Raw genomic sequence first — 18,968 nt, forward strand, 5'->3', positions numbered from 1 at the left:
TACCACTCTGAATCAGTCTCGACCTCCCTCCCTTCCTACCTACCTACCTACCTACCTACCTACCTACCTACCTACCTACCTCCCACAGGAGGTTGGTGGCGTCCTTAATTGGGGAGAACAGACTTTTGGTAATGGCTGGACCGGAATTAGTGTAATGGTATCAAATACATCATACACACTCTATCTGAGATACCATAAGCCTCAAGCAACATTCACAGGTTCTCTAGCCATCCCGTCTGTCTCCTATCTTCCCTTCTTGCTGCCAGGTAGATGATAGGTTATGAATCCGTTCAGCACCTGTAGTTATTCTGAAGAGTCTTACTGAAGTCAGCAATCCCCACTGTGATGCTAACCACTAACACAAGTATCACCATAATCATCATATTGCATTTCGTCATACGTGGTAAAGACCCTATGAGCTCATACACTCTCCAGTATAATGCAGATTGTGCAATGGAATGGTTTTAACAGTCTCTGTATTGGCCCCTATATTATTCAAATGGTTCATTTCAATGCTACTAGCATAATGTTCTACCACTTGGGTTGTGTTCAGTAGGGGGAAAACGTTTTGAAATGGAGTGAAACAGGGAGGTTGTGCCTAAATTTGTCCAGCACAGATTTATGTTCTCTTGCCATGGTGCACCCTAATGAACATGACCATGGTTTTACTGTGAATCGGCATCATTGCATTGCACTGGGGACAGTAGTACTTGCTGTGGCCAGCAGGAGGGGGAGTGTACATGCCCCCACTTCCCTCTCTTTCCTACCCCCTCTGTCTGTCCCTCCCTCCCATGTCTCTCTCCTCCTATCCCTGGTGAGAGGGGTTCACCCAGTAACTTCACTTAGTTCACAGAGGGAGAACATGTTGGAGAAGAAAGGGACAAGGAAAGAGAGAGGGACAGAGAGAAAGAGAGGGAAAAAACAGAGGAAAATAGACTTCTCTGAGACATCTGCGGGATTACTCTAATAGTGTGTTTGGGTGTGTGTGTGAGTCTGTATGTGACTTTTCCTGGACATGGATACCCCACTGACCACCCCACTCCTCCTCACCCTCCTCTGCTCCCTCTCCCTCATTCATGGGGCCATGGACTCCTGCTACGATGACAACGAGGGTGTCCCAAGCCGCTGCATGCCCAAGTTTGAGAACGCAGCCTTCAACCGCACGGTCATGGCCTCTAACGTGTGCGGTTCGCCCCCGGAGGACTACTGCATGCAGACGGGCTCGACGCGGTCCTGCCACCACTGTAGATTGTCGGACCCGGGCCTCAGCCACAACGCCAGCCTGCTGACGGACTTCCACACGGATGATGAACCCACCTGGTGGCAGAGCCAGTCCATGTTCTACGGAGTCCAGCACCCTAACTCTGTAAACCTCACCCTGCACCTCAGTAAGACCAACACTCTCGTTATGTCTCTCTCACCCTGCACATCTGTAAAAAGTACAAAATTGTTCACAATTAGTTGAGTTTGATGAATCCTGGTCCAGGTGTAACTATACAAGCTCACCCTGCATGCACCTGGATAAAACCGATGCTTAAGCTCTCTCTCTCATATGCTCTCATAGGCTCTCATAGGCTTCCATTCGTACCCAGAGGTTGTGTTCATAATAAGTTGTGATAGGTGAATCCTCAAGTGGTTAACAATTCACAGATTTGACTATGAGGAGTTCAATGACAGAAAGAGACTTGACAGTGAGGAGTTAAATTATGTAAAGTGACTTGACTATGAGAAGTTAAATGACAGAAAGAGATTTGACTATGAAGTGCCAATCACCCTGAGAAAAAGCATCTAAAGCAGAACACGTCCCTCACAACCTCAACATTCTGGACTCCTCCACTAATGACACACACTAGTATTCCTCCGATAATCACTCAAAGCTTCTCTTCAGAAAACACCATCCTGCCCATCGCACGTCGCCCGTTGCCCCAGACATGGCTTAGTGTCACATTGTTGGAGTAATTGCAAGCATGTAGCCGTGAGGCTCAGGGTCTGTCTGGAAACCTTTCAAAGTGGTCCGGATGCATCCAGTAGAGTAGATCACATTCAATAGAGCACATTTAACTCATATTTAAGGTGTTGGCCTAAACGGAAGGGAGGACAATAGATAATATACTAGTAGAGACAGTGTACCGTCTAGCCATACTTCCCACAGGTGTGATTACAACCTCTGAGGGTTTAGAGCTTGACTTAGTCACCTCATACAAGTACTTGGGAGTATGGCTAGACGGTACACTGTCCTTCTCTCAGCACATATCAAAGCTGCAGGCTAAAATTAAATCTAGACTTGGTTTCATCTATCATAATCACTCCTCTTTCAACCCAGCTGCCAAACTAACTCTGATTCAGATGACCATCCTGCCCATGCTAGATTACGGAGACATCATTTATAAATCGGCAGGTAAGGGTGCTCTCGAGCGGCTAGATGTTCTTTACCATTTGGCCACCAGATTTGCCACCAATGCTCCTTATAGGACACATCACTGCACTCTATACTCCTCTGTAAACTGGTCATCTCTGTACACCCGTCGCAAGACCCACTGGTTGATGGTTATTTATAAAACCCTCTTAAGCCTCAGTCCCCCCTATCTGACATACCTACTGCAGTCCTCATCCTCCACATACAACACCCGTTCTGCCAGTCACATTCTGTTAAAGGTCCCCAAAGCACACACATCCCTAGGTCGCTCGTCTTTTCAGTTCGCTGCAACTAGCGACTGGAACGAGCTGCAGCAAACACTCAAACTGGACAGTTTTATCTCAATCTCTTCATTCAAAGACTCAATCATGGACACTTACTGACAGTTGTGGCTGCTTTGTGTGATGTATTGTTGTCTCTACCTTCTTGCCCTTTGTGCTGTTGTCTGTGCCCAATAATGTTTGTACCATGTTTTTTGCTGCTACCATGTTGTGGTCATGTTGTGTTGCTATCATGTTGTTGTCATGTCGTGTTGCTACCATGCTGTGATGTCATGTGTTGCTGCCTTGCTATGTTGTTGTCTTAGGTCTCTCTTTATGTAGTGTTGTGTTGTCTGACCTGTCGTGATGTGTGTTTTGTCCTATATATATATATATATATCATTTATTTTTTAAATTCTAGCCCCCGTCCCCGCAGGAGGCCTCTTGCCTTTTGGTAGGCCGTCATTGTAAATAAGAATTTGTTCTTAACTGACTTGCCTAGTTAAATAAAGGTTAAATACATTTTTTTTTAAATAAGTATACTACAGTACTACAGTACCTAATCCACTTCCAGGGGGAGCAGAGATGGAGGAAGGAGAAGAAGATAGAAAGATGCCATTTCTACCACTACCACAGTCAGGCTACAGAACAGGCCTTTTAGTACTTATGGTTCAACCATGTGATGGCATAATATCAACTAATACCATCCATGACATACAGTACATGACAACCACTGTGGCCACATAACCTTAGAATTGTTATGATTTCTCAAAGTGACTTAAAGCTGAGATCATCGCTAGGCGAAACAGCGCCACTGGCTACCGCAGACGCATTTCTTATTTGTTTTGAGGAAATCAGCATCCAGGATTGTGGTAAAGATAATACAGTCAGGGTACATACTCTGCATGGTGTGCAATGATGTCAGAAGGAAGAAAAAACTGTTGGTTGTTTGCAAACGGATGTGACAGTTTCACCACTGTGGAGTCCAGCTCTAAGTCCTGCTAAATAAGTGGGAGTAGGATTTCAAGTAGGATGCCATTAGCACATTATCAATGATGTTGTTAAATATTAATGGGGACAGAGATTATACATCAATCAATCATGTCTGAGTCCATTGTGACTGTAATGGAAGCAAATTACTTTATGACCCTTACCTTTCTCCCTCAAGATCTCTAAGGATACCTCCCAAATGACACCCTATGCCCTTTATAGTGCACTACTTTTAACCAGACCCATAGGTCTCCCGTCAGAAGAAGTGCACCATACAGGGAATAGGGTGCCGTTTGGGATGTAGCCCTTCAGTACACCCACTTTATAAAGACTAGCTTTTCCTCCTATTCATCTTGTGTGTGTGACATGTGTGTGCAGAGTGAGCTCACATACATCAGTCAAACAGGATGGACCCAGCAGAGAGCCCAGTCAGGGAATTCTTTCTTCTGACAACTCTGACTATAACCTACTTCCTCTCTATTGTAGGTGTAACAAAAATTCCAACCTGAGAAAAAAAAAGATTTTGCTTCAAAAGAGAGAGAAAACGATGACAGGTCTTTGAAATGTCATAGTGTATGACTGACTGTCTGTGGAAAAGAGAAGTGTTTAAATCATAAGGTCTTGGAGCAGGAAACTCGTCTGTCTGTCTGCAGATATTGATTTTTACTAGGAGGAAGGAGGAGAGCAGTGCTCTATGGCTTTGTTGGTCATAATCTCTGGTTACTTCTCTCAGACAGAGAGAGAGAGGCTGGGGAATGTCTGGTAATGTGTTATTCTAACACACCAGTCCTTGGTCTAGTAGACCTTAGTCCAGGAAGACCATACTACATTACACTGTATGGTCACATTGTTCAGTCTTTAGCCTCTGGGTACTATGTCTCTTTCTCTTCAGAGTTATTCTGAGAGTAGCCTCCGCCTGGACTGGAGAGAGGTTACTCTTGTTTTTGTAACAACTGAAAGACGTTTTATTCAAGTCAACATCCCCCATCCTGTGTCTCTCACAGAACCAGGGTCTTCTTCCTCCATATTGAATACAACCTGACCGTGTCCCATCTGTGTTCCACTAGGGGGGCCTGCCTGGGCTGCCCTTCTGTCTGTTTTCCTTTGGCTCTCCAAACAAAACAAGACCCCCCCCCGTCTTCGAGGGGGTCGCCGGGACGATAAACACAGAGAAACACACCAGCGGGACACAAAGACACAGTTCAGCCAGGTCCGAAATGTGTCTGTGCAGAGGTAGGGGGGAGATGAAGGAGGAGGAGGAGGAGGGGGAGTAAACAAAACATGATGAGGAAGAAGAAAAAAAGACGAGCGCTGGGAGGTCTGGTGGTATGTAATTGGGGTCAGTTTATTCCCAAGACACACACACACACACACACACACAGCTTTTTGTCTGCAGCTGGTTTCCATTGATTGATGCTAAAAGAAAAACATTTCCTGTCTCAGATGTAAGAGAAGGATAAGAGCCTCCCATAGTTGGCACAGTAACACACTCACAGACTGACTCGACACACTCACAGACTGATTCAACACACTCCCAGACTAGCTCAACACACTCACAGACTGACTCGACACACTCAACACACTCACAGACTGACAAAACACACTCACAGACTGACTCAGCACACTGACAGACTGACTCAGCACACTCACAGACTGATTCAACACACTCACAGACTGACTCAGCACACTGACAGACTGACTCAGCACACTGACAGACTGACTCAACACACTAACAGACTGATGCAACACGCTCACAGACTGATGCAACACGCTCACAGACTGACTCAACACACTCACCACACGCACAGACTGATTCAACACACTCAACACACTCACAAATTGAATCACACAACTCACGAACTGATTCAACACACTCCAACACACTCACAGACTGAATCACACACTCACAGACTGACGCAACACACTCACAGACTGACGCAAACACACTCACAGACTGATTCAACACACTCAACAACTCACGACTCAGATCAAAACACTCAAGACTGAACTCAACACACTCACAGACTGAATCAACACACTCAGAGACTGAATCAACACACTCACAGGACTGGCTCAAACACACTCACAGACTGGCTCTAATGACCCTTTGCTGAAGGACAATGCCATGCAGAGGGGAAAACTACTGAACATACACAACAGTCTACATACACAACGTCTACAAACACAACAGTACATAGACAACAGTCTTACATACAACAACTGTCTACATACACAACAGTCTACATACACAAAAAGTCATATATACACAACACTACTACACATTGTCACAACTACATACACAACTGTCTACATACACAACTGTCACATACACAACAGTTCTACTACACAACAGTCTAACTTACACAACAGTCTACATACACAACAGTCTACATACACAACAGTACATAGACAGCAGTCTACATACACAACTGTCTACATACACAATTGTCTACATACACAACAGTGAACACACACTTACTACTGTTTACGGATACTGTACCTGGTTACAAGAGACTTTCAATGCTAATAGATAAAGCTAAAATGTTTCTGGGGCAGAATCACACATTGGCCATATACTATACTGTCTGATCATCCGTGATCAAGACCTTACACTTTCTTTTTCAGGCACAGACAGTTCAGCGACGTCATTCCTTTACAGGTAAAGATAATCTACAAAAAGAGAAAACTCTCCCCAAACTCTCGAACCGAATAGAGAAAATGAGCATCCTGTAAACATCCAGTGTAGTGTAGTAAATATTGAGTCTAGTGTGGTGATGTTGAGTTTAGTCTAGGTCTGGGCCAATCAGGACAGGTCAGAGCCCAGTCAGGGTGGGACACACAGCTGTGTTATGAACACGTGGCTTGACTGGAAAGGGGTCAAAGGTCATTCCTACTCAACACAGTCATTATGATTCAGCTCCTCAGCTAAACTGCTTCACTTCTGCTCAGTTTGGAGAGTGAACACAGATTGAACATTGAACACAGAATAATTGTTCTATCATTTGATATTCCATGTTAAACTCTATTGGGATCCATAGGTAAATGGATCTATAGGTAAACGGATCCATAGGTAAACGGATCCATAGCTAAATGGATCCGTAGGTAAAAGGGTCAACTAGAGATACTGATAGAATTACTTGAGGAAAACACACACATACTGCATGCACAACATACAGGCCCTTCTACTGACGGATGGACTAAGCGGACTCATCAGAGAAAAACACACCTCTCAATTAGACTGAACATCATCACAGGGGACACAAACACTCCTTTTCTCTTTTGTATCCGTTCCAGCTGGACTAAACTCACCTCATGCGGAGAGTAAATGAAACTTAAATGATTTGAGTGCTGTGGGAGAGATAATGTTGCTGAGTTGGAAAAACAAGAGAGGATGTCTGGAAAGACAAGAGAGGGTGTCTCGAAACAAAAAAATAGGATGTCTGGAACGATGAGATAATGTGAAGATGTCTGATACCTTGGCAGACAGGAGTAGACAGATGTCATTAGGCTTCATATCAGGGTTGGGGGTATTCTACTTAAAGGGATCAACTAAGGCCTAAGGGACAAGAGTCCTATATGTAGGGCCCTCTAGATAGTGTAGGGTCTAGGGTCTTGTTGTTGCCTACTATGTCAACCAAGAGGAAATAAGATTGGCATAATGTTCAGTGGTATAGAAAATGGCTGAACTACACCAAGTCAAGAGGAAGCTAGTGTTCCTAACCAGTGTTGTGGATGCTCTGCTCTGTTTGGATGAGGGTGGTTGATGTTCAACATTAAATCAACTCCAATTCACACACATCCAACATCCAGGTCAATAATCATACACCTTTACAGGTTACTTATCAAGAAAAATGTGGGATGGAAACACGCACTAATTCTCAGCATCTTCTCAGGCTGGAGAGCCCATCAAGCAGCAGAGCAGCCACAAGTGGCCATGCAAGCATGAAGATTGTGCAATATGCAGAAATATAGTGCCTTCATGGTTTAATTGAACCCGGCTTGTGAGACTCCTTTCTCCACTTAGTATGCAGCTCAAACAAAATGACAAAAAATGGCTGCTCACCCCCAGTGACTCAATTAGACTACAACACCAATTACTGCTAGAAGTTTCCAGAGCCTGCCAAATCCCCCTCAGACACCCCCACGAAGGAAATTCAGAGGAAATCTCGTCTTTGCCGGGGATCCACCAGACAGGGGTTGAATTTAGCTTTTCTCAGCTTTGGCTTTTTTCTTTTATAAGGAGTGTTTTAATGAAATAATGAAATAATTTAGTTGAGTTGAGAATCATACAAAATCCCTGAGATAAAAGTGTGAGTCTTCATCCTCTCTCTCTCTCTCTCTCTCTCTCTCTCTCTCTCTCTCTCTCTCTCTCTCTCTCTCTCTCTCTCTCTCTCTCTCTCTCTCTATTCATGGCCCCCCTCTCTCTCTTATAGTATATGTCTCTATCTTGTCTATCTCTCTCTCTCACTATCTCTCTCATACACAAACACATACTCTCTCTCTCCCTCTCTCTCTATCCTTCCTTCTCTCCATCTGTTTATCTATTTATCCCTTTATCTCCTCCTCTCCAGCCTGATAGATGTTTAATAAGGCACTAGAGGTACATCAACAAATCAATGACATCTTTAATTCCGTGGCATGCACAGTCCCCACTTGAAGGCGTCGGATGTTATGATTGTTTGTTTGTTTATTGGTTGGTTGGTTTACCTTTGAGGCCCACTGTGGTGTGCTCAGCATACCCACTAATCAGGGCCCTCGCTGAGGTGTGTGCCTTCTTGCCTGTCTGGAAACCATGCCGCCGTTCAGATGTGAGGTTTTGCTAAATCAGTCCCACAGGAAGCCCATGAATGCTCTGCGATGCTGTCTGGCTGTCTGCTTTCCAAAGGCTTAAGTTGCTTAATGTTATTAGTGTAGCTATCAAAACCGACATGTATGTTTGGCTGACCCATGGTTCATGTCTGGTCTCATACCAGTGCATGTAATGAGAGATTAGAGGAGATTTGTATATTTCTGGGAAAGTAAGCTGATCCCCCATTGTTGTTGTTCATCTCACCAACTGATGAGATGATTCATGTTGTATAGGTTACCCCCTTCGTTCCAACCCTTCTCTCCCATTGTAGCAGTAGACTACTAGGTTACTAGACCACCAGGCCACCAGGCTACCAGGCTACCAGGCTACTAGACCATCAGACCAACAGGCTACTAGGCTACTAATACAGTTTTTTTATACAGTTGCACCTTTAATTTTGTCCCTAGTTTAGAGATATACATATATTTATTGTTTTCATCTGAAGGGCGTCACATAGACCTACACAAATTAGTGGTGTCCGACAGAACCCCTTTTTTGAGAATTGGTGTGCAATGCCCAATGTCACGTGAGGATAGCTCACAGGCACATCCCCCCTACATAACGTTACTGTAGACCAATTCCTGCATCCCCTCCACACTGTAGTAGACTGACTCCTGTATCTCCACAGGTAAAGCCTTTGAGATCACCTACGTGCGCCTCAAGTTCTACACCAGTCGACCGGAGAGCTTTGCCATCTACAAGCGAACAAGTGAGGATGGACCATGGATGCCCTACCAGTACTACAGCGCCTCCTGTACCAAGACCTATGGGAAGAACGCCAAGGGATACATTCGCCCGGGGGACGATGAGAGGATGGCAGTCTGCACCGACGAGTTCAGTGACATCTCCCCTCTAAGCGGGGGCAATGTGGCCTTCTCTACCCTGGAGGGGCGACCCAGCGCATACAACTTTGACCAGAGCGCCGTGCTACAGGTGAGAGAGGGAGGGAGGGAGGGTGGGGTGAGGGTGTGTGCGTGTGTGGATTAGTGAAAATCTACTTCGACTGAGGATGACAGAAATTAGTGTAGGAGGAATATGACCATAATATAGTATTCAATCTGACTCCATAATTTTTGAATGCTATAAGGCCATAAATGAATCCGTTGGCTCTAACCACTCGGAATACTAAAAGTTACATGTTCTCAAGATAAGTGTAATGCAGCTATTAAGAAGCGAAGAGACAATGAAACAATGAGTCCCAGAAATAAATTATTGAGTTAATTTTAGCTCAGAGATGCACATTTAGAGGTCAGGTATATACAGTACGCCATGTGTAGTGTGAACATTTACCATTAGACCTTACATCAAAGAATAATTCAAGGAATATTACTCAGAAATATGAGGACTTCAGTACGTATCCAATTAAAAGTTATCAGATGTATTACAGTTATGCAATAAGTGTCAAAGGGAACGGAACAGGTGAACCCAAGAGCAGACTCAAGCGAGGAGACTGGGATGAGGTAACCAAGGTATTTATAGAAAAACGGGGGGAAGATTGAGTGCAAGTCAGGGGAAGCTCGGGCGGGTTGCCGGAAACCAGGTACGGAGGCTGAGGCTGGAGCGAGAGGTATTGGGACAGGGTGAGCAGGTCCGGAGGGGATTCCAAGGGAGCATAGAGTGGGGAATCCAGGATAGAGTAGCAGTACTTACGAGAAGTCGGACTGGAGACAGGGACCAGAGTCAGAGAGGGCAGAATGAGCAGAGATTACGATCTGGCAGTGTGGAAGTGGCAGGACTGAGTATTTGTAGAGGTCTTGATTATGGAACAGGTTGCAGCTGGTGGGGATCTGCTCTGACTCCAGCACACCTGGCTCCGCTCACACAATCACACACAGAGAGAGAGAGAGGGAGAGGGAGAGGGAGAGAGCACTGGGGGAGTGGCAGCAGGTCAAGGAGACACAGGATGAGCACAAGAGGGCGTGGCAGGAGCAGATGTGACAGTACCTCCCTCCTCCAAGGGTGCCGCTCCTCAGGCCCGTATCCCTCCCAGCCGCGACCCCGACGGTGCACATCCAAAAGCCGCCGGACGGTATAGGCAGGATGGTCCTCGATGGAGGAGCTGCTGCAGGGGAGACAGGGGACTGGAGCAGACAGAGAGTCTGGAGTTTTAAGAGAGTCTGGGAGTTTCAGGTGCAAAGCAGAGGGGTTAATGACACGATCAATCAGGGGGCAAATTCCTGGAAGCCACTTTCAAAGACAAGTCCTTCGACGAGAGCCATACCCTTTGGCCTGGAGTGTAGACTGGAGCTGAGGTATGGCGACAGGTAGCTTGTAATTGGGTCCTGGCGGAGGCACAGTGAGGGGCAGCCCAGGCCCTCCTCCAGGTGCGATGACAACGGCGCATGTGGTCATGGACTGAGGGCACCGCTACCTCAACCTCTTGGGCAGGGAACAAGGGGGTTGATAGCCCAGAGCACACCTGGCCTGGCGTTGATGAGGGTGTTGTGGGCATATTTAACCCAGAGTAGCTGAGCACTCCAGGAGGAAGGGTTAGCTAATGTCAAACAGCGTAGGGCAGTCTCCATCTCCTGGTTGGCCCGTTCAGTCTTGCCGTTGGTCTGGGGGTGATATCCAGATGAAAGACTAACATTCATACCAAGTGCTGAACAGAAGGATCTCCATACCTGGGATGTAAACTGGGGACCCCTGTCGGAAACCATGTCCGTGGGAATGCCATGCAGCCGAAACACATGGGGTACCAGCAGGTCCACAGTCTCTCTGGAGGATGGAAGCTCGGAGAGGGGAATGAAGTGAGCCGCTTTGGAAAATCTGTTGATAATGGTGAGGATGACTGAGCTACCGTTAGATGGGGGGAGGCCAGTGACGAAGTCCAGAGCTACAGTTGAAGTCTGAAGTTTACATACACTTAGGTTGGAGTCATTAAAACTCGTTTTTCAACCACTCCACACATTTCTTGTTAACAAACTATAGTTTAGGCAAGTCGGTTAGGACATCTACTTTGTGCATGACAAGTCGTTTTTCCAACAATTGTTTACAGACAGATTATTTCACTTATAATTCACTGTATCACAATTCCAGTGGGTCAGAAGTTTGCACACACTTAGTTGACTGTGCCTTTAAACAGCTTGGGAAAATCTAGAAAAGGATGTCATGGCTTTAGAAGCTTCTGATAGGCTATTTGAAATAATTTGAGTCAATTGGAGGTTTACCTGTGGATGTATTTCAAGGCCTACCTTCAAACTCAGTGCCTCTTTGCTTGACATCATGGGAAAATCAAAAGATATCAGCAAATAAATTGTAGATCTCCACAAGTCTGGTTCATCCTTGGGAGCAATTTCAAAATGCCTGAAGGTACCATGTTCATCTGTACAAACAATAGCACGCAAGTATAAACACCATGGGACCCCGCAGCCGTCATACCGCTCGGGAAGGAGACGTGTTCTGTCTCCTCAACATGAACGGACTTTGGTGTGAAAGTGCAAATCAATCCCAGAACAACAGCAAAGGACCTTGTGAGGATGCTGGAGGAAACAGGTACAAAATGTTCTATATCACAGTAAAATTTGTCCTATATCGACATAACCTGAAAGGCCCCTCGGCAAGGAAGAAGCTCCAAAACCGCAACAAAAAAATCCAGACTGTTTGGCCATAATGACCATCGTTATGTTTGGAGGAAAAAGGGGGAGGCTTGCAAGCCGAAGAACACCATCCCAACCGTGAAGCATGGGGGTGGCAGCATCATGTTGTGGCAGTGCTTTGCTGCAGGAGGGACTGGTGTACGTCACAAAATAGATGGCATCATGAGGGAGGAAAATTATCTGGATATATTGAAGCAACATCTCAAGACATCAATCAGGAAGTTAAAGTTTGGTCGCAAATGCGTCTTCCAAGTGGACAATGACCCCATGCATACTTCCAAAGTTGTGGCAAAATGGCTTAAGGACAACAATGTCAAGGTATTGGAGTGGCCATCACAAATTCCTGACCTCAATCCTATAGAAAATGTGTGGGCAGAACTGAAAAAGCGTGTGCGAGCATGGAGGCCTACAAACCTGACTCAGCTACACCAGCTCTGTCAGGAAGAATGGGCCAAAATTCACAAAACTTATTGTGGGAAGCTTGTGGAAGAATACCCAAAATGTTTGACCCAAGTTAACTTCACTAGGGTAGGGGGCAGCATTGGGAATTTTGGATGAAAAGTGTGCCCAAATTAAACTGCCTGCTACTTAGCCATAAAAGCTAGAATATGCATATTATTGGTAGATTTGGATAGAAAACACTCTGAAGTTTCTAAAACTGTTTGAATGATGTCTGTGAGTATAACAGAACTCATATGGCAGGCAAAAACCTGAGAAAAAATCCAACCAGGAAGTGGGAAATCTGAGGTTTGTAGTTTTTCAACTCTTGGCCAATCGAATACACAGTGTCTATGGGGTCATATTGTACTTCCCAAGGCTTCCACTAGATGTCCCCAGTCTTTAGAACCTTGTTTGATGCTTCTACTGTGAAGTGAATGACAGGGGAATGAGTCAGAGGTCTGCCAGAGAGCCATAAGCTCAGTTTCGCGAGTTCACGTGAGAGCGAGCTCTGTTCCATTGCAATTCTAAAGACAAAGGAATTCTCTGGTTGGAACATTATTGAAGATTATTACATGGTTTGCTTTTTCCGGAAAGTTTTTTTTAAAATCTGACACAGCGGTTGCATTAAGGTGAAGTGGATCTAAAATTCCATGCATAACATTTGTATCGTTTTGCAATGTTTATTATGAGTATTTCTGTAAATTGATGTGGCTCTCTGCAAAATCACCGGATGTTTTGGAACTACTGAAAACAACGCGTCAATGTAAACTCTGATTTTTGGATATAAATATGAACTTTACCGAACAAAACATACATGTGTTGTGTAACACGAAGTCCTATGAGTGTCATCTGATGAAGATCATGAAAGGTTAGTGATTCATGTTATCTCTATTTCTGCTTTTTGTGACTCCTCTCTTTAGCTGGAAAAATGGCTGTGTTTTTCTGTGACTTGGCTCTGACCTAGCATAAACGTTTGGGGTGCTTTCGTCGTAAAGCCTTTTTGAAATCGGACACTGTGGCTGGATATACAACAAGTGTATCTTTAAAATGGTGTAAAATACTTGTATGTTTGAGGAATTTTAACTATGGTATTTCTGTTGTTTTGAATTTGGCGCCCTGCAGTTTCACTGGCTGTTGACGAGGTGGGACGCTACCGTCCCACATACCCTAATGAGGTTAAACAATTTAAAGGCAATGCTACCAAATACTAATTGAGCGTATGTAAACTTCTGACCCACTGGGAGTGTGATGAAAGAAATAAAAGCTGAAATAAATCATTCTCTCTACTATTATTCTGACATTTCACATTCTTAAAATAAAGTGGTGATCCTAACTGACCTAAGACAGGGCATTGCTACTAGGATTAAATGTCAGGAATTGTGAAAAACTGAGTTTAAATGTATTTGGCTAAGGTGTATGTAAACCTCCGACTTCAACTGTATGTGTGACCAGGGGTGACTGGCTATGGGAAGAGGGCGAAGCAGACCGGAAGTGGGTTTGGTGGAGGTTTTGTTCCGGGCACAGACCGAGCAGGCTGAGACGAACTCCCGGATCTCTCTCTCAATGGTGGGCCACCAAAAGCACTGACGCTGGAAGGTGACAGTCCGGTTCATGCCAGGGTGACAGGTGAGGTGAGTAGAATAGGCCCACTGAAGAACTTCACAGCAAACTGAATCAGGAACAAACAGAGCATTTCTAGGCCCGTTGCCTGGGTCAGGCTGGTTCTACTGAGCTTGGCGAATACGGGGCTCGATCTCCCAGTAGACAGCGGCAATGATGTAGGTGGATGGAATAATGGTCTCTGGCTCAGAACCTGTGTTGTTGGCGGTGAACTGACAGGAGAGGGCGTCAGGCTTGGTATTCTTAGATTCGGGGCGCTAAGTGAGTGTGAAGTGGAATCTTCCAAAGAACAATGTCCACCTGGCCTGCCGGGAGTTCAGACGTTTGGCGGTCTGGATGTAGGACAGGTTTTTGTGGCCCGTCCACACAATGAAGGTGAGAACCGAGCCCTCCAACTAGTGACGCCACTCTTTAAGAGCCAGCTTCACAGCCAGAAGTTCCCGGTTACCTTTGTAGCTGCTTCAGATTTGAGGGCACAGTCAAACGTGTTGCTGGTAAGCCTCAGGGTCCTTAGATTTTTTTTAAAGTCATCCACATAGACAAAAACAAAGCGTCCAATCACATCCCTCAGAACGTCATTAACCAGGCTCTGGAAAACAACAGGAGTGTTAGTGAGACCAAAGGACATGACCAAATATTCAAAGTGTCCAAGTGGTGTGTTGAACGCCATTTTCCACTCGTCCCCATCTCTTATGCGGACAAGGTGGTAGGCATTCCGGAGGTCGAGTTTGGTAAACACCGTGGCACCATGTAGGGGGGCAAAAGCAGAGACGATGAGTGGCAAGGTGTACTTGTTCTTAACAGTGATAATATTCAGCCCACGGAAGTCTATGCACGGCCTTAGTGACCCATCCTTCTTCTTCACAAAGAAAAACCCAGCACCCACCGGAGAGGAAGATGACTTGAAGTCCTGAAGCCAGAGAATCTTGGATGTACCTCTCCATAGCCTCTTGCTCGGGACGAGAGAGGTTAAACAACCGGCTACTGGGGAGAGGAGCTCCAGGCTGGAGGTCAATGGCGCAGTCGTACGGCCGATGAGGCGGCAGCAACAGGGCGTGGTGCTTGCTGAAAAACAGGAGCTAGATCGTGATACTCGGGAGGAACTTATGACAGGTCCGGAGGGTTCTGGAATGAACTGGATCACAGACAAGGCAGGGGGAAGGGCAGAATAGAAACAATTACAGTGACAAAATGAACTCCAAGTGGTTACCTTTATTGCGGTCCAGTCAATCTATGGGTTGTGTAGCTTTAACCATGGATGGCCAAGAACCAGGGGAGAGTAAGGACAGTCGATTACGTTGAAACTGATCTTTTCCTGGTGATTTCCAGAGAGACGCAGGATGACAGGGACGGTTCTCTCACAGAACCGGGCGAGGAGCTGTTCATTGAGAGCGTTGGCATCGAGGGGTGAATTGAGTGGGACCGTGTCCGGGCCCAAATGAGTAATGACACCTCGGTCCAGGAAGCTCTCGTCGGTGCCCGAATTGATGACAGCAGACAGAGGAAAAGCCTGGCTCTGCCACAAAAGGCTGCCTTCAAGCAGCGGTCTGGGAGAAGATGGGCAGGTGATTTGGCTCAACAGTATATCCCCCACTACTGCTGAGCCCCCTCTTTTGTGGGATGCAGGGAACAAGTGGAGACAAAGTGACCAACCTGGCCACAGTATAGGCAGCTCCTAGCGCAGATTCGTCGTTGCCTCTCTTCTCGATAGAGACGGGCCCAGCCGAGCTGCATGGGTTTAGGATCTGGACGAGCATGCGGATGGGATGCAGTAGGAGAAGGAGGACAAGGCACTGAAGCAGATGTTATGGGACATGCAACCCTACCTACCCTCTCCCTCTGACACGCACGGAGACGGTTGTCGATGGGGATAGCGAGAGAGATGAGTTCATCAAGTCCATCAGGCTCATCCCTGGACACCAACTTGTCCTTGAGGGTCTCAGTGAGCTCGTTCCGGAATGCTACCTGAAGGGCCTCCTCATTCCAGCCGCTCTCAGCGGCGAGGGTGCAAAACTCATATGCCATCTCAGCAACACTATGGGAGCCTTGACGGATGGACAGGAGTCGATTAGCGGCATCCTTACCTCAGACCGGGTGGTCGAAGACTTTCTTCATCTCCTCCGTGAATCTGGAGTAGGAGAAGCAGATGGGGGACTGTCTCTCCCACACCGTCGTGGCCCAGGAAAGCGCTGCTCCATGGAGGCAGCCAATCAGAAAGGAAATCTTGGCCCGTTTACTCGCATAAGAGTAGGGCTGTTGCTCAAAACTAGTGAACATTGTACCAAAAAGGCTCTGCAAGCTCTGAGGATGCTATTGTAATGCTCGGGAGTCGTAACAAATGGCTCCCGGAGTGGAGGAGAAGGACTTGGAACTGATTGTGAGCTCTGGGCGAAGGGTCGGCACTGTATGTCAGACAGGCTCTGTGAAAACTCCTTGATGTGCTCCAGAAGGGTCTACAGGGTTTGGTCATGTTGCTCAGGCAGGGCGCCTTGGCAGGCGAGGGTTTGGTGGAGAGTAGTAGAGTGCTGTGTTCATCTCTTTGGCCAGATCATACTGTTACGCGTAGTGGAACAGGGGAACCCAAGAGCAGACTCAGACGAGGACACTGGGATGAAGTAGCCAAGGTATTTATTGAAACACAGGGGAAAGATGGAGTGCAGGTCAGGGGAAGCTTGGGCGGGTTGCTGGAAACCAGGTGCGGAGGCTGAGGCCTGGAGCGAGAGGGGTTGAGACAGGGTAAGCAGGTCTGGAGGGGAATCCAAGGGAGCGTAGAGTGGGGAATCCAGGACAGAGTAGCAGGATGACGAGACGTGGGACTGGAGACAGAGACCAGAGTCAGAGCAAGCAGAACTGTAGCGGAGAGGAAAACAGTGTCAGGACAGGATAACAGGCTCTGAATAGTAACAAACGGCTAGAAACGTAGACTGACTGAGCAGAGATTACAATCTGGCAGCGTGGAAGTGGCAACGCTGAGTATTTGTAGAGGTCTTGATTATGGAACAGGTTGCAGCTCTTGGGGATCTGCTCTGACTCCAGCACACCTGTCTCTGCCCACACAATCACACACACACGGAGAGAGGGAGAGGGAGAGGGAGAGAGTACTGGGGGAGTGGCGGCAGGTCAAGGAGACACAGGATGAGCAGTAGAGAGCGTTGCAGGAGCAGATGTAACACTTTATTCTTCCCAGAGTATAATGTCTGAAAATATGGCAGCACTCCTGACAAGTTTCCTTTAAGTGTCCGTCCCTCCTTCCCAGCTCCCAGACATAACTACTGCTGCGCACACATAACAAACACACACACTTCAGATGTTGACAGCAACCACCGCAAGTAAGATAAAGCCGGATTCCACACACATGCTCTCTCTCTCTTTCAAGCTTTCTTTTGGTCTCTCCACATATGGACAGCAGTGTTACACCTCCCTTTGCATAAGGGGGCCCAAGGGCTGGTGGACATTGGATCCAGACTGACAGCTTTCCGTCTACAAGCTGCACAGAGACTTCTGTATCAGCAGGACTTGTGCTGGAGAGACACTGCATGGACTGTTCTGAGGAGAGCAGGCAACCTTGGGTACGACATACAGTACTACCAGGCTCGTTCAGAGAGCTGCTGCGGAGTAGGCAGAGACTGACCTACCGCCTTTCACCATTGCTGCCTCTGCAGGGGAACACCAAGACTGTAGCTGGATGCAAAAAGGCCACAGCCAGCAAAAAGGCGGCTCAGAAAGAAGGTGGCTCAGAAAGACCTTCTCAATGGTCTGAGGGCATCGGGGTGGCCGGGGGGTTGGGACCAAGCTTTCTCTGAGAGGATGTAGGCGATCCCAGTATAAGCCTCCCATAGAGAAGTGTATTGCTGATCTACAGTGGAGGATTATTCACAGGCTAATCGCTACAAACAGATACGTGTCACTCCTTGATCCATCATTGGGGAGGTGGTGTCTGTTCTGTGGGGAGGAGTTGACAGTGAAGCATCTGTTTTTGTAGGGTTGTTTTCTGTCCTGAGTGGGTGGTGTTCAGGCCTTTGGTTGGGACCGACTCTGATTGTTTATATTTGTCCTATTTCAGACATGCAACAGTGTGTAATTTATACACAGGCGTGAATTGGAAATGTGTTTTTTGCATGCCTCACTCTGCATGGGACATTCGGAGAGTGAGGTCACAGCCAGGCTCAGCCATTATGAACACTGCCCCTGGACAATAAGGGTTAACTGCCTTGCTCAAGGGCACATCTACAAACATTTCACTTTGTCAGCTCGGAGATTCAAACCAACAACCTTTTGGTTACTGGCCCAATGCCCTAACCGCTATGTTACCTTCCACCGGAACCGTCTGGGGGACTTTGTAGGGGTGTGGACATCAGGGGGGTTCTATGTACAGTGGACAAGGAGGGGGGCTTGGTTCTAACTTTCTAGGCTGTTAAAATGAAAAGAAGTTTGTACATTTAATGATGTAACTATTAGGCCAATTTATGGGAGTACTACGGAAATAATGATGTTTAAGGTGTCACAGAGATCATCTATTTGCGTCACAATCATACTGATCATTATTAACAACAGAACAGGTCATGTCCTTATGAAAAGGATTTTAAACAATTCATTAGTCATATTGTCATATTTATGAATTCCTGCCGTATTCATTGTTTATAACATTGTGTGTGTGTGTGTACATGTGGACCTTTAAGAGTCGCTTTAACACACACACACACACACATATATTAATCAGGATGATCATACAGCGTAGCAGCAAATAATCCTCTCTCTCTCTCTCTCTCTCTCTCTCTCTCTCTCTCTCTCTC

At 46.4% G+C, this 18,968-nt stretch overlaps 1 protein-coding gene across 1 annotated transcript in view; it reads left to right on the forward strand.

Annotated features, from left to right (window-relative positions):
* Positions 1-872: 872 nt before the first annotated feature.
* Positions 873-18,968, forward strand: part of LOC111960892 (laminin subunit gamma-3-like) — a 258,280-nt gene continuing 240,184 nt past the window's right edge. The window contains 2 exon segments of the mRNA XM_070442778.1: positions 873-1,388; positions 9,144-9,448. Coding sequence (XP_070298879.1) covers positions 1,016-1,388; positions 9,144-9,448 — 678 coding nt within the window. The 5' untranslated portion in view covers positions 873-1,015.

This window comes from Salvelinus sp. IW2-2015, linkage group LG4q.1:29 (assembly GCF_002910315.2).
Source record: "Salvelinus sp. IW2-2015 linkage group LG4q.1:29, ASM291031v2, whole genome shotgun sequence".
NCBI classification, from domain to species: domain Eukaryota; kingdom Metazoa; phylum Chordata; class Actinopteri; order Salmoniformes; family Salmonidae; genus Salvelinus; species Salvelinus sp. IW2-2015.